Genomic DNA, 26,387 nt, shown 5'->3' with positions numbered 1-26,387 from the left:
TGGTCTGTCTGTCCCCAGAATAACTAGTTTTTCATATAGAGATCTGTTTCCATAAAATCATGGAATAATCTAAGTTGAAAGGGCTTGGTGGAGGTCCAGCCTGCTACTCAAAACAGACCTAACTTCAAAGTCAGCTAGATCAGGTGGCTCTGAGTCTGTCCATTTGAGTTTTGAAAATTTCCAGTGATGGAGACTTCTCAAGCTCTCTGGGTATCTGCTTCAAGTCCTGGACCATTTTCATGGTGATGCTTTAGATTTTATTTCATGTATGCAACTGGAATTTCTATCACTGCAGATTAACATCCTTTTACTGGGTACCTGGAGGAGGAATACAGGTCACTTTTCCATAGGGTCCACGGTAAGCATGGAAGTTCAGTTTAGCCACCCATCATTACCTTCTCTTCTACAGGCAGAACAGTCCCAGCTCTTCACAGCTCACATACCCCAGCCCCACCACCATCCTGTAAGCTCCTCTATCAGGGTCTGTTTTGTTGGCAACTCTTGTACTGGGAGAGCCAAGCTAAGCACAACACTCCAGGTACTGATCTGACAAGGAAGGGGAAGTAACCACTTCCCTCAGCCTGCACACTGGCCCACTCTTCCAGGCTTTCACTCTTCACAGCTGCCCCCAGGCCCTTTTCTGTAAAGCTGCTTTTTATCCAGCCTATCTGTTCACAATTTGGCTACAGAGATGCTTTGGAAGATTTTAGCATCTAGCCTGTAGAGGATTTAGCTTCAGTATGAATGAGATCACTTACAAATCTACCAAAACTGCACCTCTTGCAATTCAGTTCAATTTCTCTTGGCTCTGCCTTACAAGGAAAACACAAAACCAAAGGGCCTGCCAAAGACATGCATCTGGCACCACAAAGCTCTACCCATGGATGAATTTTTTTTCCTGAAGACAAGGCTGGTCTTTGTCCATAGTATTTCATCAGTGAAAATGACTACAATAAAATGAAAACTAAGTAGTAAACCTCATCTTTACCAGCATCACCTAATCAGGTGTTTCAGTTCTCTCAAAAGCTAGGTGTTGTGTCTACATTTTGTCAAAACAATCTAAAGCTCACAGTGATTTTATTCTATCTGTCGAAAGCATCATTTACAAGGAAATATCCTTATGAGATGTGCTGTGGTTTCCCACTTAACTTAAAAGGAGGTGGAACGCAGTAATTTCACTAAAAAAAAAAAAGATAAAATTTTTGTAATTCATCCTTATTACAAAAAGCTATGTTAATGCCATGAAACTGTCAGCCATAATCTAGTTTTTACTTCTGAAAAATCACAGACCTTGTTAAAAAAATTACAGAGAGGATTTTACAAAATAGAATATTTCTAACCAGACCTAGTTGATACAGAACTGCACAGAGCAGTCATCAGTGTCCTTCTCCAACACTTGCTTCTCTGCTCACAGAAAATCTTTTATGACAGGGCTATGGTTGTCAATTCTAACATCTGAGGTGGGGTACCCAACTACATTAGTCCTTCTGGGAGAAGCCAATGTGAAATACTAAACAATATGGTTTGAAATATACAGTGAAACAAGCATTCAGGAGAGCTGTACTTGTCAGGTTTAAATACCTCAAACAACAGTAAACAAGACAAAATTTTGCCAATCAAGATTGTTGGATTTCTTTCCTTTATTGAATCATAAACCATCTGACAACTTGGGCTGATACCACTAATGTAATTCTGCCAAGTCTTAACCAGATTCACCATCAGGAATTGCAAGATCCTTTAAAGGGCTTAAAAGGATTCTCAGCCAGAGACTGGACTATAAAAAAGCATTTTTCATAAAAAACCCTCATATCCCAAATAGCTTCCTTAATTTATCTAAATTTTAAGATTTCTGATTCAACATGTCTCAAAACACGATTTAGCCAGCACAATAGCTTTATTTTACAATTTCAATTATTATACACAATTCAGTATAAGCTCACAGGAGGAACAGCATGGAGACTTGGCATTTTTTGGTATTTCCTTCAATTAGAGCCAAAGTGCAAAGTCTCCAATTAACTCCCAAGGTAAGAGAACAATACTTGGCTGTTAACACAAGTCATGTTAACACTTAAAATACCTAATTAGTTAATGGAAAGGCCACATCTTCAAATGTAATTAGAAATATTTTAATGAACTTTTGGCTTCTTTTGGTATGATAAATTGCCACATATCCTACAGCTAACAGGTAATGGAACATCATGTTTTCCCAAGGCATGAAAGAAAGCAAACAATACTGCCTCTGTATTGTTCCATACCGCCTAAAAATGAACGCCAGAAAACAACCGTTCATGAGGAATTTTATTTCCTTCAGACACACTGATGCTCTTCTTAAGGAAAAAAAAAATTGGAAAAACGAAGGGGAAAAAAAGTCCAATCCAAACTTTTCCATACATAGTATCCCGAGGCACAGGTTCCCCTACCCTTAAATGATTTTTTTACACAGGCTATATCATATGTTACAACATTGTTCCATTTGGAGTTATGGCACATTGACTTTTTGGGGTGAAAAAAATTCTCCTCTGTGTTCAGCTGCTACAATATGGCACAAAGTTAAAAATTAACACCATGACTAAATACTCTGATGCTTTTTTGCTGGCTATTTTTGGGGTGCACATAAATAAAAGGCACACTTTTGCTGTCTCCTCTCAAATCATTTATGTAATGTACAAGCCTAACTTCCCAGCACTGCTCCAGGCCTGCTGGCCCAGTGCAAAAAAATATTTAGGTCAGCTTCCAGTGCTCGTAGCAGCTTTATATGCTTAACCAATGGCTTTAGTTTAGCATGCTACTTCCACTGTGGTGACTACTCATGACAGGCCAACAGTGCTCCTGAAAAAGGAACTTAAAAATCCTAAAAAAAGAAAAAAAAGTTAAAATAAAATTATTTTTATTCACTTACATGTCTATTTTCCAGATGTGTTCACAATGTTCAGAAAGTGCACATTTTGAAGTCTTGTGTCAGTATTACAAATGTCCATGACCTAAACATTATAGCAGCGCCACTTGCAACAGTATCAATGAAGAACTGTCAACCTTGCCATGACTGACCCTGTTCTGCAAGAGCATCATGAAAATATATGAAATTGCTCTTAGCTAGAACTTAGTGTCCATAATCTATTCAGTATGGTATTTTTAAATATTTGCATTGAACTTTGTACAGCAGTCAGAATCTGAAAAGCAGACTTAGTAGTTTCACTTTTTGGCGCTCATTTTTACTTTAAATATTTTCAAGAATGAAAGTGATCTTGCAGCACATAAAGAACCCTCAAAAATGAAAGCTCCACTAAGCATTACACACTGTTAAAAACTTACCCCATAAGATTTAGTTACTGATTTGTGAATTCTTACAAAATTACCTTTCGTGATTTAACAACAGATAACACTGATGAAATTATCATACATAAAAACAGCTTAGGTCTTAACATCAATGGTCTGACAAACATATTTAAACAAGAATATTCTGAGTTAAGACTAGTGCTAAATTTAGCTCCTAAATACAGGTTTAAGAGTTTAGATACTCTCAATTTAATATGCCTTTAAAAAGGTAAAGTCCAACTTTCAGAAGAGTCTGTAAAAGAGCAGTTTCAAGTAAGTCTGGAGTAATTAGGTACTGTGGCTAGAGTTACCATAAATATGTACTACATGCTGACTTGACAAGATTGTGTTAAAAGAAGTGTGAGTTGAACCACTACCTTTGAAGGTTCTCGCTTTGGTTATCTTTAAAAAAAAATCTGACTGTTAAAATAACAGTGCAAGTTCACTATAAAGCCACATGCCTCTTTCTCAATGTTCTCTTACCAATTGGTTTTTATTATGCCCACTGCCAGCAATGGACATTCTGCTTGGAAAATCCATCTCCTGCTGTGAAAGGTTTGGCTGAACCAAATGAAGAAAGTAATTCTGATATCAGACTCAAGTCTGATATCAGAATATCTCGAGAACACGCTATTTCATTTAGTTCTTGTTAAGAATATTTAAAAACCTTCTTCACCTACAGTCTTTTTGAAACACAAGGCACAAATAGGGAGTGGACATTCCAGCAAAAGGTGATTGTCTGAAATTAATAGTCCACTGCAGTCTTCTAGTCCAGCACAATGAAAGATTTTCCTGTCCAGTTCTATGCCACGTCTTCTACATAATCTGCAACGTCGCTTAACTGAGAAATGGTAAGGTCTTGTGTGATGCTTTCCAGCTAGAAAAGAAATAAAATTTCAAACTGAGAAATCACAAAACCAGTAAGTATTATGTCATGTATTCCTTCATATGCTTTCATGTATCTTTTGGCCTGAAGCTCTTTCAACGAGATTACACAGTACCTTTAGGAGATACTCAATACTTTAGGAGGTACTCAGACAGCTCTTGAGATACTGGAGTAAACCTTTCTATGTTGGGCACTGAACCAGCTTCAAATACATTTTACACACCTAGAAAGGCATAGTGAGTTGTTCTACTGAACAATTGTTGCAGAGTTTTTGTTTAGTTGGGATTTTGTTAATCAGTATAGCATCTAACTAAGCAAGGATACTAGGTGTAATAAACAGAATGTAACAAATCATAGAACCTTAACACAGCCTAAGGAACTAAGGATAACAGCACATTACTTCACAAAAGGTCAGAAACAAAGTCAAGATTAGAAGAATATAAAGACCAAAAAATTTTAAAATAATCATACTTTATCACTGGCATTGGACTCTTCTGTTCCCACAGAAATTTCGTCTATTTCTTCACCAATACTGATGTCACTTTTTTCTGAGCGATGACTCGTACTAAAGAGAAAGAAAATCATAAGCACAGAAATAAGACTTTCTTATCAAACATCCAGGTATGACATTTACTTTATATCTGGCACTTGATTGGAATTGCACTTCCTAGGAAGTCAGATGTGAAGTTACTTAAAACTCTGTAACAGCTAAATGCTTTCTACCTAAATTAAGCCATAATAAATACTGAGAAATACTTAGGCCTTGATCACACAATTTACAACATCAATACCTTCATATCATAGGCATGAGGTTGTTAAATATTTTCTACTGACTACTCATGATGCTGTATTTTCCAATTGAACATCTCAGCTTACAACATAATTATTGACTAATTGCATTAATTACTAAAACATTATTAAATGCATGGTTCAGGAAAAAAACAAACCTCAAACCCCTTCCACAAAAAACCCAACACAGTATGATGCTGAAGTTAGCAGCAGGTTTTTAAGGAACTCATTATCCCTATACAAAAAGAGATATGGTTTAGTTGTTTTTTAACTTGTAATTAAGTCTATTAAAATAGCAAACTGAAGTTTAAAGGACTTCAGAAACACTGACAGATCTCAGTGATAGCAACTGTCTGCCATATTATTAAATAATTCAAATATGCTAGTGAATATGCTTATGCTGCATAAAGTACTTCCCTACTGAGGTATGATCCTTATCTTACCTATTGAAGTCATCAGCATATTCATCATCATCTCCATTTCCTAAAGAAGATTTAAAAGCTATTAATCAAACAAGTTCTCTCTTCCGGAAACACAAAAAACCCCAATCTATTCCTGCACCAAAATACATGGTTTGATGACCAGCAAAAGTGGGAGTATATTAAATTACTTACACTGATTAGAAAGATGAGTTATGTTTGTCATTATTTAATCTCTGAATTATTAACATAAATTGTTTCAAAACTGAACATACATTTTCAGGAAGTTAGCTGCATTGCTGAATACAAAACTTACATACTTGACAGCTCTATTTTGACAGAATTCTTCCATCACACCATCATATTACACCAAAAGAAAGGCAACTTTCAAAGGTGTGGAGGGCAACTAAATATGCCACTGAAATGCAGTCATACTTACCAGGCTATCTTTTACCAAAAATATAAACCTGCTCTTTTTGTAGAAACCTCAACAACAAAATTCATCACTCGGTATTCGTAAATGCATGCACAGACTGAATCAAATTTTTGCTCCATGTGTAAAATATTAACCCACAAGACACCAGCTTTCATTTTTCTGTATTTCTTAAGATCACATCTTGCTTTGAACTACATTAAGCTTCACAATCTATGTTAAATAGAATAATGTAAGTAGAAGCTGAAGATTTTAGTTCAGTATGTGTATCTGAGTTTCTTGGATTCCTTTAAGAAGCTGGGCCAGAATTTATCAGTTATGGCCAACCAAAAATACCAGAGCTTCCACATGTTTAGCAATTACTTGCCTAATTCTAGTGATCCCAGCTTTGCATTCACAAACCGCAGGTCTTTTAAAACAGAGTTTCTATCCAAATCTGTAAACAAAAGCACTTATTTCAGAAATTGGACTTGTCACTCATCAGTAAGATCCCACCTACACATACAAACCAACCAGTTATAACAACTGCTCTTTTATATCAACCTTATGTACTTTTATAGTATAGTATGGCAATATCATATTATATTATCACAGTTGAACTCTGATAACATTTTAAAACTTAGGGAGTAAACAGGAATAACCTCCCACTACTCACGGATTTACAACATAAAACTAAATACGTCTAAAGAGGTGGTAAAAATAATTTAAGATAATACAGAGGAATACGCCAATTTCAGCTTAAAACTGAGCAGTAGAATAATTATTATTAATTATATACTCCGTTATATACACTGTTTCATATACACACAAAAAAAAGGGATGTAGATAAGTAGTTCATGTTCCAAAGCATAAAATCCCCCAGTGGTAGCACAATATAATCAAAGCAGTATGCCATCACTAAGAAAGCACTACTGTAAAACACATTAAAACCAGAAGGGGGCCACATACTCTATGATTCTTCCATCTGAACGTGTGGTTCATTAATTTCATTACAGAAATAAAATGCTACAACCATCAAAACACAAAAATATACAAACACTTACTATCAGACTCCTTTAGCAAAGGTGCACCCGTTAGGGAGCTTAACCCACTTTTTAGAGCTGGTGCATCAGAAAGGGATGCTAGACCTCCTGCTTTATTAGCCTCAGTTTTCCTGTAAAAAAAACAAATAAATAAGTACTTCACAGAGCAGTAAAATATGCATCATTACTTTCTTTTCTCTTCTCTTATTAAATTGTCATAAAACTAGAACAGCAAAACTATAGCAAAAAAGAGCAAGGGGAAAGGACTATTCACTCTGCAACCGTAAAAGCAGTAGGCAGCTCACTGGCACTAGTGTCAACCACAACATTGACTTGAGAACGCCACTTTCTCACCCACACAAAGACTTCTGCCTGTCTTCTCTCCCAGACAGAGCACCTTCATCAGCATCACTATTTATGTCTAGGGACCTTTCATCATCCCCATATGTAAATTCAGCCAAAAGAAAAAAGATTCAGATACAGATCAGTAGTTCAGTTTGTTTTACAGTTTAAACAGATTACGTCTGATGAAGCATTAATTCTAAGAGCAGTCAATTCAGAATGAAAACCCCTTGGTTATAGGAAGGTAGATCTCACCACATGTTAAAGTTCATTTGTCTACTACCTAGTTCAAATTCTACTTGCAAGTAAAGGATGAAGAAACAAAAATTAAAAGAGACCAAGATTTTCACATTTAGTACTGTCCGAACTGTTTGCTATTTTGATTCCATTCCTATTAATAATGGGCATCATCTGAATCTTCATTATATCTATATCACCAAAATATCATGTGCAACATCATGCACTTAAGTGCTTCAAAATTTGAACACGGCCTCAGAGACCTGGAGATAATGAGTGCCTGGATCACCTCTCACACTCTCATTAGCAACTGCTTGCTCTGAACCCATCTTAAATGAACAGGCAAGATTTCCATTAGGAAAATACCTTTTAGCAAAAAAAGCAATGCTGGCAGCTGTCCTACTTATTTACCCCTTGGGACTTGAGCACACCAGCACAAAGTACCACAAAGGGGATTCTACCTGAAGAACATGAGGGATTTTTTGCCCTCTAGAAGAGTTGTCAGTCAAGTAAAAATGAGCAATTCAGCACACACAGCTCAGCTACAAATAGCTTCTAGTTCATTTGTTGGTAACACATTCAGCAAACCTTACTATGGGATGTTACTAGAATAGCTGCATCACAGTAACATTATGTGCCACAAAATATTACTTGTGGACTGTGACTCTACTACAGACACCCATAATCTGGAAGCAATTTTTCCTGTAGGGAGTTTCTCTACCAGGAAAAAAAAATCAGTATTTTACTAAATAATTAGTCTATTTCTTGGATTGTCTTTTAGAAGAAATCTAGTTTACCCAGTTTCAAAGAAAATTTGCCTTGCTGTCATATGAAAATGATCGAAAAAATAAGAAATTAGTAATTATTATTATTATTATTATTATTATTATTATTATTATGCAAAAGTTTTTACAGACTTTTCTAATTTACCCAACTTAACATTTAGACTACCTGCTACAATGGTTACTTTGGTCAAAGGCTAGTTAAACGAGCTCTCAAGTAAGGAGGAATAAATGCACTCAGACGCAGCTTTAATCTTGGTATTAACAATTAGAAAAGGAGAAAAGAAATACTATAGTAGGATTAGTTGTAACACACAGTATTTTCCAGAGTACAATCACTTCTTTTCGAGGAAAAAAAAAAGTCTACTCCAACAAAAACATCCAACAAAAGTTGTACAGTAAATAATCTTTCTGAGAGCCCATTAATTTACAAGAGAGAGACCTGGTTTACCTGGCATTACTTTGTGCTCTACCAGAAGGATCCTACTCTAAGACTAAGCATCTACTGTATCAATAATAAAAAAAAAGTATGCTGGTCTATCCACTGTTAGTATAGCTGGGGAGAAAGGCCAACTGCCAAACCAACTTACAAATGATTCTGCAACCTCTTCTTAATGTCTGCTAAGCTGGAGCAATTCTCTGATTATTTGAGCACAGGAAAAGAACATCATGAAACGATCGTGCAGCATTGCTCAATACAATGGTATCTAAGCTAAGCTTCAAGATAACTCAACATGAAAACACAAAGATAGGTTTTTCAGTTTTATAACAAAGGTGCTGTATAGCTCAGTCACTAGTTCTTGTTTCAAATGGCATTTTTCAGTCATCAGACTCCACAGGTGAACAACAGAAAACGTGCCTTGGATGCATCTGCAAAATTGACACACAAAGAAGTAATAACACTTCACTGAAAACACAAAAGGTGTTGAAGAGAAAATCCTCAGCTGTAAGAAAACTTTCCTTATTATTACAGTCTGTGGAGCCAGTTTAGAGTACTTTTTGTATTCCAAAGTCATACCAATATTTAATGTAGTCCCTGTCACTGTCCACTTCCTTTAGTACAGATCACCACTGCTCTGCTGCAAGAAGAAACACTGACTGATGTCTGTGCCTTGTACATGGTCATTCTACCAAAGAAACAGGTTGGGGACATTAGGTACCCTAACTGATGCACCCTAACGTGATACAGGTTTTTCCACTCATAGTGCATCCAAGATATCCTAGAGACACTGTGCAGAGAATAGAATAGAATCATGGAACAGAACAAAATCAGAGACGTGAATATTTTGGAAACAAAATGTTACAGATGTGAGCACTTACAAAAGCAAATAATCAAATAACTAGTAGCTCTCAAAGGTCTGCTAAGCATACAGAGGACAAAATAAGCCATGTATTAAGAAGAACATCCACATTACCTACCAGCCGTAAGTTCTTTCTGGTTTGGGTACAGGGTCATCAAAGAATGAATCTCCCTCTAGATCATCTTCATCCACTACTGGATCACTTTTTTCTTTGGTATTCAAGTCTTTGTTTTCTAGTTGAGGATCTAGTTTTGTTTCATTAGGCAGAAAATGAATACTTCTTTTGCTTGCTTCCCCTGATGAGACACTTGTATCACTCTGAGTGTTTTCAGCAGCCTTGAAAGATAAAGACTGGAGTAAGTATTCATGTCATGTAATACTCTAAGTGTATATGTAAATGCACAACACATAACATACACCTAGCATCACTTTTGAAAATATTACTTCAAGTTCCTGAAAAGTACTAGTAAGTTTATCAGTATCATCAAGAATCACAGCAGCAAAAAGTTGTTTTATCACTTTAGAAAGTGTTCTTTATTGTTGCTGCCATTAAAATCTTTTGTTCCATCCTGTGTATTGCCATGCTATCTACATCATTTCTATGATAAAAGCAAACCATTTTAAAATATCTCAGTTAGCAAATAAAGAAATCTACAGACAGACTGATTCTTATGCTTTATTCATGTTATTTTGCAACATCTCTACAAAGGTTCTTAGTTATAGCCATTGTCTTCAAAAGAAATCAATTCAAACCCATGAATTACTTTAAGTTCCATATTAAATGGTAATCTCTGCAATATAGGTTTCAAAGTAATAAGCATAAGAAAACTGGAGTTACTGACACTTTCTTTCAAATACTAAAACCAAAAATGACAATAGGGGAACTTTAAAAGTACATAACTTTCAGTCTTCTTCTCATGCTTATGGCTCAGACCTACAGTCTAGAATGTAAGGACAATGCCATGGGCAACCTTTGACATCAAGTCATACAACTCAAGCTGTAACTTAGCACGGCTTTGTGGCCCAAAGAACAATATTCTAATTTACCTAGATAATCAAGGTGCTGAGAAAAAAAATGTTTTTCTATTATTACCTAGCAAGGAGTACTGCTATTTTTACTTTCTCTTAGACTTATCAAAATTGCGCCAGTAAAAGATTTATTACATTAGCTTCCTTTCTACAAACTAACAGCAGCAGAGTTTTGAAACAATCCAAAGAGAATTATTTAATCCAGATAGCCAATATGTATGTAGGTTGTACTGTCTGAAGTATTTTTTTATCAGTCATTAACTTTCATTCAGAAGGCTGAAGCCAAATTTTCAGACTAAAAGCCATGAAAGTTATATACCTTGGTAGGTCTTTTTCATACCAAGGCTGTTTTATATCAGCCACAGAATCACATTCAATCACTAGCAGTAGCTCAGTTTTTCTAGGGCAGGAAAAAGCACTTAAACCCACAAGTGGTAGTAATAAAAATATTTTGATTTCCTATCCTAGAGGAACAAAATTGTTTTTGAAAGTTAAGAGCTTAATGATAGCCCGGCTACAATAAAAGCGAAGCTGGACCTACTTTTCTGTTCTGGGCCCTGTACTACATCATGCCAGAAAAGTATAAGCACAACAGTTCATTTATGAAAGTTTTTTGCTGAGTGGAATAAATATCTTCAAACTGCAGATCATTTAAGTGACTGCTGTCCTATCTGCAGTTTCACGGGAGTTCTCTCTTTTACTCATCTCACGTACATTACAAAGCTTTTCATTATATATAATCTTACCTTATTTGGTATAGAGTGTGCACTTGACCGTCCATCAGATGATTTTGATGTGGGGCCCTGGCTGTCACTTAGAACTGGAGCAACCTAAGAAGTTTCAAATACGCACTTACTAAAACTTATACTTAATTTTGTAATAACTGGCACTGGTGAGGTCACGTCTAGACTACTGCATTCAGTTTTGGGCCCCTCACATTAGAAAAGATATTGAGGTGCTGGAGCATGTCCAGAGAAGGGCAAAAAGACTCCTGAAGGATGTAGAAAATCTGTCCTAAGAGGAACGGTTGAGGCAGCTGGTCTAGATAAGAGGAGGCTTGGGGTGGGGGGGTGTGAGGTCAGTCTCTTCTACCATGCCTGCTGTGAGTGGTATAGAGGAAATGGCCTTAAATGAGACAGGGGGAATTCAGATTTCATATTAGAAGAAATGTTTTGCTGTTATGGTGGTCAGACATTGGAACAGGTTGCCCAGAGGGGTGGTGGAGTCACCATCCTTGGAGGTGCTCAAGAGGCCTCTGGAGTTGGTGCTGAGTGCTGTGGGTTAAGGGTTACAGTGATGGTGCTCTGCTGATGCTTGAACTGGATGATCTTAAAGGTCTCTTTCAATCTCGATGATTCTCTGATCCTATGATAATTGCATCCAACTAGAAACAAGGCTACCATCCTCACTTGAACAGTATGGAAAACTTGACACCAGGAAGACAACTGAGGATAGAACTAGAGAAAACTGGGAAGGTGTAGTCACACTGTATGGAAATCACAGAATGAGGAGACCCAGAAGGGGCTCTCTCTTCTAAATTGCACAATGGGATTTGACTCCAACACACTGCTGGCCCATGTCCCTCAGCAAGTCAGTTAAACACCCAGTGGACTGCTCGGTGGAGTCCCCATAACAGGACATGGACAGACTGGCCAGGCACAAGGCTCTTCGCTCTCCTGGGGCATTCCCAGACTGATGAAATACAAGGGCTCAAGGAAACCCCCCTTTCATGTGACAGAAAATTGCTACGTTAAAAGCCTATGACAATACTCCTGAATTTAAGCTTTCTTTGGGACACTGCATCCTGGGTGTAGAGAACTTTCTTTCAAATCACAATCAAATGTTATTGGTTGGGTTTAACTCAATCAACATATTAATTATCTATTCCATTCAAATACTACTGTCATTGCCTTCAAGTAGATCAATACTTTGATATATGTAATTTTAAGTATATATGTTTTCAGTAGCACTTTAAAACTTTTGACAAAACTCATTCAAGGCTTTTCAGGTCATATTAAAATTAGATGTATGCCAGGGAAAACAGATAAAAGTGTTATCAAACCACACCAGAAATTAGAAAATAAGTGACACAGTGTTTTGTGTCATATATCTAGACTCACTCCATGCTACTATGCTGTAGTAGAATATTAATAAAGAGCCCTAGGGTGGTATTAAAAGTAATAGTCATAAAGTTTATGTCTTATCTCTCAGATAAGTTGAAGGCATAATATAATCAAGACATGAAACAGTATAATAGTACAATAGCCAAATGTTCATAATTTCAGCTTATTTTTCATCATTGAAAAAAAAATGAATAAAGAATTATAAAGAAAGAAATTTCAAGTTAGTATTACTTACTTCTCCACTACCTGAAGTCTTTTTCTGCTGACACTTCCTAACAACCTCCAACAACAGGGGACCACCCACAGCACCTTCTGCTTCCATGATTCCCAAATCTCGAGCTAAGTTTTCTCGACCATCAAGGCCATTTAGCTGGGGGGACAACAAGAAAAAAAAAGAATCACAACAACAAAATAACTGTCAGAAAACAAAAGATGAATTTTGTAATATAAAAAAAGCCTTATTTAACATAGCTCTACCTGGACTAAACAGTCATTATTCATGATGTCTTGTTGCTTGTGGACTAAAGTAATAAAATCATAAAATCACTCAGGTTGGAAAAGACGCTTTAGATCATCAGGTCCACCACTACATCATGTCCCTAAGTGCCACATCTACACCTCTTTTAGATACCATCTATTGCATAATTTACTTCTGATCCATAACTGAACTTGTCACAGATCATGCATAGTTATTTTAAACATGCAAGAAGACATCATTAGCATGCTTTTTAAGAAGGGATTTAAAAATTTATATGGCCAAATTACTTTAGCCTATCACATTTAAAAGTGACACCCAGCCAGTGGTCCCAATAAATTAATGCATGATGGGGAGTTGCCATTCCTGTGCATCCAGAGCTACACTTGCATAGATCAGCACTTACTTTCAGTCTCTGTTTCACATTAAAAAAAAAAACCAAACCATGGGTTTGGACAGAAAGAGGGATGAAAGCAATTTGGTATCATCCAAAAAACCCCAACAACACTTTTTCAAACTGAACTTCATACTTTAGGAGAAGCAGAATGCTACAGCAAACCCAGGCTGGTTAGCACAACCCCAGATGGCAACACTGCAAAGGGCACCAGTTCAACTTGATCTCTTTTGATCATATAGTGACACTTCCTATCAGAACACAGGTCAAGCAAACACTGAAGTGAGGCACCACGATTCAAGCACACTGTATAAAGACACAGTACAAGAAACTGCTCAGAGGCAGAGGCCAGTAGAGATAGACAAACTCAAATCTGTCAGCACCACACACAGCAGTCTTGGCCAGCTCACTTTGGCCAGATTTCCTTTATGCTCTGCAATAGGTGAAACGGACACATTCATTGGAAAACATAAGGGGGTGTTTCAAAGAGCACAAGACGCCTTTCCAATGCAAATGAAGCACTCCTCCCAAGAGTGAGTGGCAACACAACACAAAGTGTGGCTGTTCTCATTTGTTTCTATTTGGTAGCGTGAACATGAATCTTTGTACAGATGTGTTCTAGTAATAAATTAGCAACTAATTTGGCTCAGGATATTTAGCAAAGAACAAAGTTGTATGGGATTTTCTTTGAATAAGCCCCTAAAAAGAAACATGAGGTTCTGAGAAACAGAAGTCAACTAATTGATCAATTTGAGAAAAGTGTTTTTTTAATATATTAACTATTTAAACTGACTTCAAGAAAAAAAAAGTGCTTGAGATATAATGAGAAATTCTGCAGTGAAATGAAACTGCTTCAAACCCAAAATTACTATTAAAACCTTTATACCATAAAAAGAGACAAAGGGACAAAAATGAAAAAATCCCTCTAATTCACTACCTAAAGCCTTAAAGCAATCAGCTGGGCCACATAATCACTGCAGGTCCCTCCCAACTGAACTATCCTATTCCATCACTTTTTGTCAAGTATATCTGCACAAAGCCCTTTGTGTCACTGAAATTTCTCTCAGAGTACATGACTGACATTATTTTAGTTTTCATGTAACAATACTAACTTAATATTGTGACATAGTAAAGTTAGTGGCAAAAAATATTGGAGAGGTATGCAGGATTCATATACTATTATTTGGCTCCACAAAAATTATCAGCTTGTTAATTAAAAAAAAATTATTATCTAGCATTGATTTTGATAAGGACAAACATTCATATTAGCCCACTTTCCTGAAAAATGTATTTTCATGACACTAATACCTATTACAGACAAAACATAATTTTTTTTTAATAAAAACAAGTGGTTTAAACAAATGTCACAACTTCTGTGTTCATTGCCATGCACTTCAAATTATGAGCACTGCACACAAACAAAACTAGGATATCTTACTGTGCTTGATTCAGGCTGAAAAACAGCTAAAGTAAAATCAAGATTGAAAAACCGTAGAAATTCTGCAACAAGACCTGCTACCAAGCGACCTAGAAAGAAAATAAGAAGAGTTAAAACACACCAGACAGAAACAAATCTTATTTCAAAGATTTAACATTAACACCAGCACACATGACTTCAGTATGGACATAGTTTAGACATTCAGCAAACTACCACCTCATAGGAAGTTTGTGTACCAGCTATCTAATTTTGAACTTGGCCATCATATCAAAATCATTTAAGCCAGTAATACCACATGATCATTACAGACCGCTTACAAAATTCATAAGCAGCATTTTTTAAACTATTCAGCTGTTTTAAAAACAACTTTGACATTTGTTGTATATGTGCATTCACTCCTGTACCTCTACTCTTAGTTTTCACTGGTTACAGTTTCTATTGGTCTACAATGTCTCTGAGGTAGCACAACCATAAGGCATCATGAAATATTAACTTCAATGCCTTAATCACTTTAATTAAATATACAACTTCAGCAATATTAACTTCAAAAATTACACATTTAATTCTATTCTGAATGAGTAGTAATTAGGACATCTGAAAGGAACAAAAGCATACTTAATGTAATAGAGACTGCACTGTTCATAAGACTCAAAGATTTAATCCTTTGTCTCCTATTTTTATTATCTTGAGAAGTATATACTAAACAAAGAACTTACCATCCTTTGTACCTAAAAAACTTTTCAAGCTTTCATTTACCAGAGGTGCTTTGTTCTGTCAAAAAGCAAAAACCAAACAGCAATTAATGTCATCTACATGGTAGCAAGAAACTGAAACCCACAGCAAACTAGTGTTTTGGTGTACTCTGCTACACAGTGATGCCCTGCCCATGCAATTCACTTCTTAATAATTTACCTTTGGATGAATTCTACAACGACAAGTAAAAACTATGTAGCAATAAATTTATTTAGGCAAATTAAATTTGTCTCGGAGCTAAAGTAATTTCAACAAAATTGTTAATAACATATTGATTTTTATTTATCTAATGACTGAAGAGGTAAGCTAAGCAGGTAACTTCCCAAGTTGTGTCTCTAATATACTGCAAAATTTAAGGCAATCCAGTCAAATCTTTAAAAAAGTGGAAATTTACAAATCTTCCAGACAAAGTGTGGACCACGCTAATTATCAGAACACAAATCAATACTAATCTTCTATTCATTAAAACACCTTCAAAGATATTATGAAAAATGTTTTTTTCTCCCTTGTTAGATTTGCCCTCTTCAATTTTTAAACAGAAATAAATCAATATGCTGTGTCTGGGTTTGTTAAAATCATTCTGGGATTTTTCAAAACAAATTCTACATGCCATTCCTAAGATGGAATGGATACCCCGGCTAAGAAAAAGATCAGTTACAGGTATTTATCACTACAGTTGCAAATGCTAACACACAAGAAAGTGCTACCCGAAAAAAGAAAATCTTGCTTAATATTTAAGAATTCAGAGTAGTGGTAAGTGTAACCAGTGGAAATTTAAAATATCATGACACATATAAGCTTTTTGAGAAATGGTGAGCTGAAATGTACTGTAGCAAATCTCTCTTCACATCACTTGAACTATTGCTATTATTCCCCAGGCAGTGTGGGAGGTTATTCTCTGGGTGCTCTATAATATCCTGAAGCTTCCCATAAAGAGATGGCACTGTTCTTCTATATCTTTCTTCCACCACATCTTTTTCAGCTATCTCATGTTCAATTTCTGAAATATGGAATCTCATCACAGAATAACTACTTCCCGTCCCTACTAAGATCCCAAAATCATCTGTTTCAGTCAAGCATTTTTCCAGAAACAGCACAATCATCTAACCAGCAGAGGAATAGAACAGTTTTCCATTCCTCTCTTTTTGAAGCAGAGAGGCTGGACATACAGCACTCTCTACTCCCCAGTTCTAGAAAATGGAAAGAGAATGAAAATGAAGCAAAGTTGGCAGTGGAAGAGGTCACAGAACTGCTATCTGTATACCACAGCAATACTGTTATGCAATCAGGAATCGGTATCTCATCCCCTTAATATTAACATATTGCTGAAGTAGCAGTCCATCTCCTTATTAAGAATTCATCCCTAAGTGTTAAAGCAAAGTATCCTGAAGCAAGCCTAGAACATCCTTATGGGAAATACCATAAGCAATAGCATACCTGACATTGTACTGGGGTAAACTGCTTTCAAAATACACTTGTCAAAACACCCCAGTATAATATTTTCAATTTTGAAAGACATTATCCCAATTTCATAAAATCTTGATCAGTCAAGCAGATATCTTTTTTAAAAGATGTATTTGATGGAGAAAATATTTAGCTATTCTGGTCAACTAGACAGAAGCCATATAAACCCAGCAGAGACAGACACTTAAAACTGTAATTTCAAAAGGCTATTTAACAATTCCCATTTTTAAACATCAGGAAACACCCTGATAGTCCTGTTTTGTGTTCTTTATGCATCTTATGCAGAAATACATCTTTTTATCTTGTTACATTTCACAAACAGAAACTATTAAAGCTATTATGTTTAATTCTACACAAAGGATGCTTTTTTCTTTCTGATTTATTTTTAAGGTTCTCTTACCTCTACTTTCTCTTGTTCTTCTAATGCCAAAAACACAGCTGCTCGTAACTCTGCCTGCCAAATAAAAAAAAAAACAAACAGCATTTCTAAAAGCACCTTTTTCCTAAGCAAATAGGATGCAAAGAGCTAGCAAGTAGCTTTACAGCTATTTGTTTCTCCTCAAGCAAATTGGCATGGATTGTAATCTATATCATTGCAATTAAAACACTTAAGATTACAGGCAATGTTACTTCAGGCAGAAAAATAATAGTTCCCAGTTTGAGAACAAGGCAGGGGGCAGCAAAAGTTGATACAAGGCTTCCTAAATTATTTCTTTGTACATAAAAGGATTCCAAAGTACCTAAATTATCTCCTATTAGTTTCTTCTGTGAATTAAACATCCATCTCTTTCAGGCAGCTCCAAAACACCTAGCCTTCATTTACAATTCTTCCAGGAAATATGAACAAATAGGCTATAATAACCCATTAAAAACTAAACACTAAGATATACAAATTGCTGAGATTTCTTGCCAGATTACACTCCAAACTCCAGAATTTCTCAAGGAAAAGAACAAGATCACAGCCATTCAAATACTCCTGGTAGTAATGGTTTACCTACCTGATTTTAAATATATTATTATAAAGCATCAGAATTCTTCTAAGGACTACTTTGAATATTGAAGCTTAAGCCTTGACTACTTTTAAATAATTTTTCTAAGCACTATAGTTTTTCTACTTTTACTGAATGTGCCAAATGGAATTAGTTTGCCACTTTAATCAACTCTTGGTCTGACATTTTGAGGTAGATAGTTGAAGAATCAGTAGATAACACTGCAGTAATAAACTAAAAAAGACAGCATAATAAAGTTGCCTCAACAGCAAAAAAGCACAGAATTTAAAAGAAAGATTTATTTCCATAACTAAGAATAAAACCAATATGAAGAATGTCTGGTCCTTCTCATATATATTACAACAAGTAACTAAACATGAAGTAACCTCTCACCAAAAAAATAAAACCAAAAGCAAATACCCACCCATAAAAATCCCAACAAAGCAAAAAACCTCAAACCAAATGAATAACCAACCAAACAAAAAACAAACGTCAAAACCAAACCAAATAAAAATCCCACCCAAAAAACAACCAAACAAAAAAACCCAAACCCAAAAACCTTTCATGGAAAAAACAAACACTTTTTTTTTTAAGGAAACTCCTTTTTGGACACTTTATTGAAGGACAAAAAACAATGCAAAAAAACCTAAAAGGATTTCTCACCAAAAGAAGAGCAAATCGCTTACAAACAATGATATGCAATGATCATACTGATATTGCAATCACATTTTTTCAGTTGCTGGGATACAGCATTCAATCAGAAAATCCTCTTATAAGCAATTAATTTATTTATTATTCTTACCTTTTTTTCAGGTATTGGGCTAGAGTTGTCAATCTGTGAGACCTTTTACACACCCAATTAACTTAAATATTATTCCTACTAAATCTGTTTTCATTTATCTTTGCAACCAACAGCCAATAACTTGTTTATTTAGTCTTACCTCTCTAAGATAAACCTGGTACAGTTGCAAGGCTTTCTTTGTCACTTAGGCCACAGAACCCAAATATATTACATAAGAGGATAATAAAAATAACAAAGCATTCCTGACTGGCTGTTACAACTGTTCAAAATAAAACACACCAGTCAATGCACGTAGGTGGGTAGGGGTAAACCTCCACAAGGTCTGGATCATGGGACTGGAGAATAAAGTTGTCTGAAAGTAGTTTCCAGTACATCAGCTAATCCAGAGTCTGATCTGTTCTGAGATTCTGGAACAATATCAAACTGTCACTTTTTTTTCACTTAACTGGGATTGTTTGCCTAGTCCACTCCTCAAGGTCCAATCCAATGGCTCTTAATTACTAACGGGGTGATTTTCTTTCTCTTCTTATTTATTTAATGACACAAGGTCATTTTCTCTCAGATGTTGCCATTCCCCGTGAATAGCTGGTTCACCTTTATTTACTTTAGTGCCCAATTTTACTTGATTCATAAAACTAAAAAGAGATAGATGTTACATTAAAACAAAATTATTCTCCTTGAATCTAAGACTTAAGTTGATCTTCTGGTATGAACGGCTTTAAAACAAACAGTGCATCCCAACCTGCAGAAAACAGGAGGTTACACTGCAGTGCACAGCATGCTCACAGTGACCCTTAACAATTCTAAGGCATTTAAAAGCATTTTTCATTACCACACATGGATCGAAGATGCAAAAGCAAACAGGACAAATTTTAACTGACCCTCACACATGCTCATGTGAAAAAATAGTACTTTTATCCTCTCTAACATCATACCACTTGCCTGTACCTCAGCTGTCCAGGTTTTGAAGCAAATTAGTAGGAAATGATCAGCACCACCTGGCCAAAAGCTTTACTAGGTGTATGACATTAGTGATGCTAACCCCCCTCACTTAACAACAGCAAGGTCCAGACGCAAAAGTCAGGTAATATAAATTTAAAAAATATAAGCTAAAACAAAATAACAAAGAAACACACAAGAAGCATAATGGCTCCTCTTGCCCAGACGATGACAGCTTCCCTAGGAGAAAGATCACATTCTCTTCAAGACAGAACCCCCCTATTTGTACACTATCACACAGAAACAGTGACAATTTTCACCGGAATACAAATATCTACAGTTATATTGTGTGCTTACAGAATTCATTAGAAAGCTGTTTTATTCATCAGACTAATTTCAATAATTAACAAACTACATATAGTATCCATCTGTACTGTACACATATATTTATGTGTGGATATATATATACACACATATTGCAGTTTAGAGAATACAGGAAATACAGGATATTCTCAACTGAAAGCAGCAAATACATTTATACAACTTCCAGTTTTCACAATATTACTTTATTAATTACTCCAGTGCTCAAACTTTAAGACAAATACAAAAACCATAAACAAATTTTAAAATGTCATATAAGTAACATATTTTCAGCTAAATAATTTATATCAACACCAATGCATCCAAGAAATTAATCTCAAGAATAAACTAATAAACTGCAAGCCATTTTAAAATCGTGTTTTAGTAGAAAACTATATTATGAAAATAGGTTTCCTTCTAAAAATTACTCTCATTATGTCATAAAATGTGTGACACTCTGATACATTCCATCCACTGAAGTAATTCCCCTTGAGTTCTAATCCTTCCAGTGCTTCATACCAATGCAGCTATACACTGATCACATATTTTTCTCCTTAATGTAGCTACTTCAATTAATCACAAATACTTTAATGTAGCTTTCTAGCCTCATCCATCTTGAGAAATGGTCAGTTCTCATTCTCAAGTATGAAACAAGCACCAGTTTTGATAACATGTAAATATTCAGTCCTACTATATAATTAAAAAATATTGACACATAACAGATAAATGCAACTGAACAAAATTAAGTTTAATTAATTTTAATAAAAGGATGACTGCAACGCTTTTAATGGATGGTATAATCTAATTTCAATTAAAAATGACAGTTTAAGAAGTCTTGTTAAAGCTTAATTCTTCCAGCAACAGGCTTTTTGTCAGGTAATAGTAGAAAAAGATGTGTAAGACATTTACACTGACAATCAACACTCATCAAACTCACATGCCAATTAAGGTTTACAGCGAAGAAGAAAACCACTGTGAGCTTTTCCAGTCAAGAGCCTTGGCCATAAGCGTATCAGTTATTAAACAGTAACACCTTGTATTAAAGAGAGACATAATCCGGGGCAAAGAGGCTGCATTTGGTGTTTTTCTAAGTAATTTTCTAATCTGCCATAATGGCACCTTACACAGCAGTGGATACTGCACAGTTTAAGTGTTATAGAATAATGAATTACAATAAATTTATTCACATAAAACTCAATGGGCTGGCAACCATAGTATGAAAATTTACATGCTATACAAAGGTGGGAATTATGAAACTGCAGTTCATGAGCTCAATGTGACCCCATTGTCTTGCCATGCTCTTTTTAATTACAATTTTACTGTCACCACACTTGCATTGTTTAACAGAATGTGAGTGGTTAACAGGTGGCCCAAAAGGCCTACGTGACATCTGTTGGAAAAGTCTCACTACTCAGAACACAGTTACTTGAGCTAGAATCTTCATTCACTTACAGAACTTAAACAAGGATTTGACAGGGATGAACAACATGGTTTTGAATATGATTTTGCTGAAAGGTATGACTAGTTCAAAATACAGTTACTTGGAAGTACATACACAAAGATGCTCTCACTTCCATAAACCACTTCATCTGTTGAACTGTTCGTGAAATATCAGCAACGACCTCTGGAGACTTAAAACAGTGGATAAACACCGCCACCCCTGATCTGAAAGCTACAATTCATTTCTCCTCCAGCCTCTAAGGAAACCCATTTATTTTTAGGCTTCCATACCTGTGTTGCTCTCTATTATAGACAACAATTATTGCCGGAAGCTTTGAATTTGAACAAGAATCCATGGAACCAATTTTCCTACCCTTTCTGACACAAGCTCAGGCTGCACTACAGACTCAGCAGTAGCATGCGCTCCACTATCTTCTGTTTATTTTCTTAACAGAGCTTTATTTGTTCCCTGGAAGCAGGCAGCATCCACAGAGAGTTTCCAGACTTAGCAAGCCTCCAAGACACAACTGAAGCAACCCACACTCAAGAAGAACAAGTGTTTAAATACAGACCCACAACAACTCCCGCTCAAAATTCTCAGTAAGGGCTTTCCATATCGAAGCAGGGATTAATTTGACACACGCTGTTGCCCACTGCTTCCAGCCGGTTTGGCGGCAGCACGGGAGCTCCTGCGGCCACTCGGTAGCTGAGAGCGAACGCCGCAGCCGGGGCCGGGCTCCCCGCGCTCCCGTCGCCCTGCCCGCCCGGGGGATCCCGAATTCCCGCGGCCGCGGGGCAGCGCCGAGCCATGCTCAGGCCCCGGGCCCTCGCACCAGCTCCATCACGAGCGGCCGGGGAACACCACGGGCAAAGCAGGCGCCGCCGCCAGGCCGCGACGCCGACGGAGCGCTCCAGCCGGGAACACGGGCGGCAAGCGGGAGTGAGAGGGGACGAAGCCCCGGAAGCCTCGGTCTTCCCACACTCCGCAGGGCCGCGAAGCGCCGCCAGCGCCAGCCAACGCTCCCCGCGGGCGGGAGGCTCCTCTTCGCCCACCTTAATCTTATTGAGCACCCCGCTGCTCTCCAGCGTCTGCACCAGCAGGTCCCGCAGCTCCGTGTCCTCCTCCGCCGCCGCGGCCGCCATCTTGCTTCTCCCTGACAACCGCCCAAACCGCGCTAGCGGCGGGACCGGCCCGGCAGATTCGCCGCCGCCGGAGGCACCAGCCTAGGGCGGACCCGAGCGAACGGGGCAGATCGGGCCGGTGACCGCCCTCAGCACCGCCCCGAGAAAGGACGCCGAGAGGCCGCGGCCCGCCGGCGCTTTTGCCGCCCGCTGAGCCTGGAAACTGCGGTGGTGAACGGGCAGCGCGGGCGGCGGGCGCGAAGTTCAAAGCGGGCCGGCGGTAACGGCTGAAGAGCGCGGCCCCTCAGACCCGCCCTGCGTCCCTCCCTTTCTCCCGCCACGATCGGACCCAAGCAACCATACGACGAGCGGCTGAGCTCATTTGGTCTATTCAGCCTGGAGGAGACTGAGGGGAGAGCTCAATACAGTCTACAGCTTCCTCGTGAGGGAAAGCAGAGAGGCAGGCAGCCATCTCCCTGTGGTGATCAGTGACAGGACCCAAAGGAATGGCATGAAGCTAAGTCGCTTAGGTTAGATATTAGGAAAATATTTTCATACAGAGAGTGTTTGGGCACTTGAGCAGGCGCCCCAGGGCTCCCCAGGGAAGTGGTCACAGCACCAAGCCGGTCAAAGTCCAAGCAGCACTTGGACAACGCCAGTTCCCCCACCGGGCAGCTGCAGCTGCTCTGTGTCCGGGCTGAAGGGGTGAACAGCCCCCGTTCCAGGGCCACGCTCGCCTCAGCAGCTCCTGACGGCAGCAGTGGGCTCCGGGCAAGGTTTCACCCGCCTGCTCTGCTGCCCACAAGGGCACCTGACGCTGCCCGATACCAAAAGGGGCTTCTGGAGCCCTTGTTTCGTAACAGGCATGTTAGTTGTTGCTCCTTAAAACAGAAAGTATAAAGCTTTGTAAATTATAAAGCTTTCTCCGCAGCTCTACATGTGGCATTTTTTCCATGCTAAATTGCTTATAATTTTTCTTGAAGAGAAGTCCAATATATGACAAATAATTTCATAAGTTAGGAAGCCTCCAAGGGAGCCGAGCACGTACAGGTCCCGGCCGAAGCAGGACGCTGCGGAAAGCTGGTTTTAAAACACATGTATCGACTGCTCAGGGATGCTCCAAGGACTTGGCCAAGCCTGTGAGGACAGGCGTCCGTCACTCCATGCCACTTCTGCTGGACACATGGGATGTACTGCTGCAGCCCTACGCCCATCCCCTCAGCTACCCAAAGACTACAGTGTTGCATTTTGAAATCCTGAAGTTCGGAAGCATTAGCAGTCTTTCACTTCATTACGAAATTGTGTTAAAGTAAACCCACAACACTGCACTTAAGACAACAATTCTTTCCATTTAGTTTTTCAAAACCGTGTCAGAAACAAATAGTAAATGGAGAAACATAATATCTGCTGCTACAGTTATTTTTATTTGTTCACTAGGTCTCTAAACTTAATGGAAAGACAAAACCCACTTGACAAAATAATTGATAAAGAGAGCAGAGGAAGACAAATCAGTAGACTTAGAAGACAGTTTATCATATGTAAGATTCATTTAGCATTTCATAAACAGTGCCTTCCAGCTTCCAAATACATGTAGAATATTTTGAACCCATTCTACAGATAAGATTTTTTGAGCTCTGCAAAACAGCAGACTATTATATAGCTAAATATCCATCAGCTTGAGGGCAGCAAAGCACAGTCCAGTGTCCTATTGTAATTCACCACCTCAAACTATCTCACGTTTGAAGGAAATGTTTCCATTTTGAATGAATGTAATTCGCAAATCAACTCTTCGTAATTTCCCAAGTCAATTCTGAAATCATAGAAACACATAGCTACAGGCTATAAACACACTTTAAATCAAATTTAAGCTTTCAAAATAATCCATGGACCAAATCTACTGACTTAAAATTAGGACATGAGAATATACATATATTCCAAAATGTGTACATCTGCTCAGAGTACTGTAAATGTTTCCTTACCACACTTTTAGGAATAAAGTTTAGCTGGATTTGTTTGTTCTATCTGTGCAATGAGAATAATCAAAGCAAAACAGCACAATGTGTTAGGGAGAAAAAATTTGAAAGTCTCTATCTTGATCCTTAAATCCTAATGTAAACTGCTGAAAGCTGGAAAAATGTATTCTTTTGAAGCGTTTCAACTCATTTTGTGTCGGGTTTTTTTCAGATCACACATTTCAGCATATGAACATAGAAATCTAGGGTGCAACCACATTTGTTCAGATTTTTTTGAGGAGAATATAATTTTCATGGAATTTAAAAGAAACTTTTCAAATATTCCGACATTTCCTCATTTTTTCATAGCATTATGAGTGCTAATAGGTAATGATCAGGAGATAAAAGACAATAAAGGAAAAGGTCATAGTAGACAGATAAAAATTAAACAGAAAGTCTTAAAGAGATGTTACCCAATGTAGCTGTCCATTGTCTATCTGTGTATTTCACAAAAACATTCTTTTTGATAACAGCCTCCATTAACATGCACTATTTTATGATATTGTAACATAAAAATGTGGCTTACTATATTAAAGGCCTACACTATTTCTGAGTAGCTTTGGATATCTTTGTAACCACCCTAATGGGAAACTTGTCATTGGGCTTAGTTTTCACAAAGTGCAAAGCGGTAATTTGGCACCCTCAGAGAACAAATCCCTGCTGCACCTCAAACAAGAGCAGCACTGGAGCACATGACCCCGCAGGCTGGAGAGTATGTGCAGTACAGCCCAGTGTTTTCACCCCCAGTCTGCAAAGATAAAATCAGCTTGAGAGAACAACTCGGTGTGCTTATCTACTGATTTAATGGGCAGTGACAAAGACCTCAGTGCCGCATGGGAGCTCTGATGTCCTCAGTGGCAGGATGAGCCGCACTGCTCACAAGCATCTGGAGAGCTTCACTATTTAGAACTCTTTGAGAAAATTTCTGTAACTTTTGATGCCTCTTAGACATCAACAGATGGATCACTCATTCCCTCCAGCACATTTTCACGTTTCCACAGAAAAGTAGGCAAAGATATTAGTTTTGCCTCATCCTCCTTCCTACCATGTAAATACATAAACATAATTTTTTACCAGCGAATAAAACGGAGACGTTAAACAAAGACCTTATTACAAAGACTGTAATTCATCTGTTCAAAACAAATGTTGTTTTGCTTGTGGAAGCAGATCTACCCACATATTTCTTAAGTGCATTAATGTAGGATGGTTGTAACATATCCCCTGTAGTTCAAAACTATGTAGTAGTAATTAATAATCACACTTTGTATTTATGACTCATGCATCGGCAGAGAAAGAAGGGTCAGAATATGTTTCATAGTTTACACACCGCTGAGAAACTACTGAACCAAGTCTTGACTCATCCCTTGGGGCTCCTTCCTCAGAAACTTCCTACTCCTTCCAAGCACGAGTCGTTACCATTTCAAACTTCTCCATTTGGAGAAGCAGGCCACAGATGCCTGTGTCAGCTCCTGGGCTTGCATTAGTCAGTAGTCTCCTATTTAGAGTCCCCCATCGCACTCT

The 26,387-nt window shown here is 37.6% G+C and overlaps 1 protein-coding gene across 1 annotated transcript; it reads right to left on the bottom strand.

The window, feature by feature from the left end:
- Nucleotides 1-1,447: 1,447 nt before the first annotated feature.
- On the bottom strand, nt 1,448-23,004 carry CEP43 (centrosomal protein 43). The gene is made up of 12 exons (XM_066178678.1): nt 22,786-23,004; nt 17,603-17,656; nt 15,702-15,756; nt 14,986-15,074; nt 12,914-13,048; nt 11,302-11,385; nt 9,645-9,862; nt 6,886-6,995; nt 6,210-6,278; nt 5,434-5,473; nt 4,673-4,766; nt 1,448-4,192 (listed from the first exon to the last, which is right to left on the bottom strand). Exons 1-12 carry the CDS (start codon nt 22,873-22,875, stop codon nt 4,118-4,120), a joined length of 1,113 nt encoding a protein of 370 aa, XP_066034775.1. The 5' UTR covers nt 22,876-23,004; the 3' UTR covers nt 1,448-4,117.
- Nucleotides 23,005-26,387: the final 3,383 nt, after the last annotated feature.

Source organism: Chamaea fasciata, unplaced genomic scaffold (genome assembly GCF_029207755.1).
Source record: "Chamaea fasciata isolate MVZ Bird 193981 ecotype frontalis unplaced genomic scaffold, bChaFas1.0.hap1 SCAF_3, whole genome shotgun sequence".
NCBI classification, from domain to species: domain Eukaryota; kingdom Metazoa; phylum Chordata; class Aves; order Passeriformes; family Sylviidae; genus Chamaea; species Chamaea fasciata.
The sequence above is the reverse complement of the archived record's forward strand: the minus strand, read 5'-3'. Positions and strand labels throughout refer to the sequence as shown.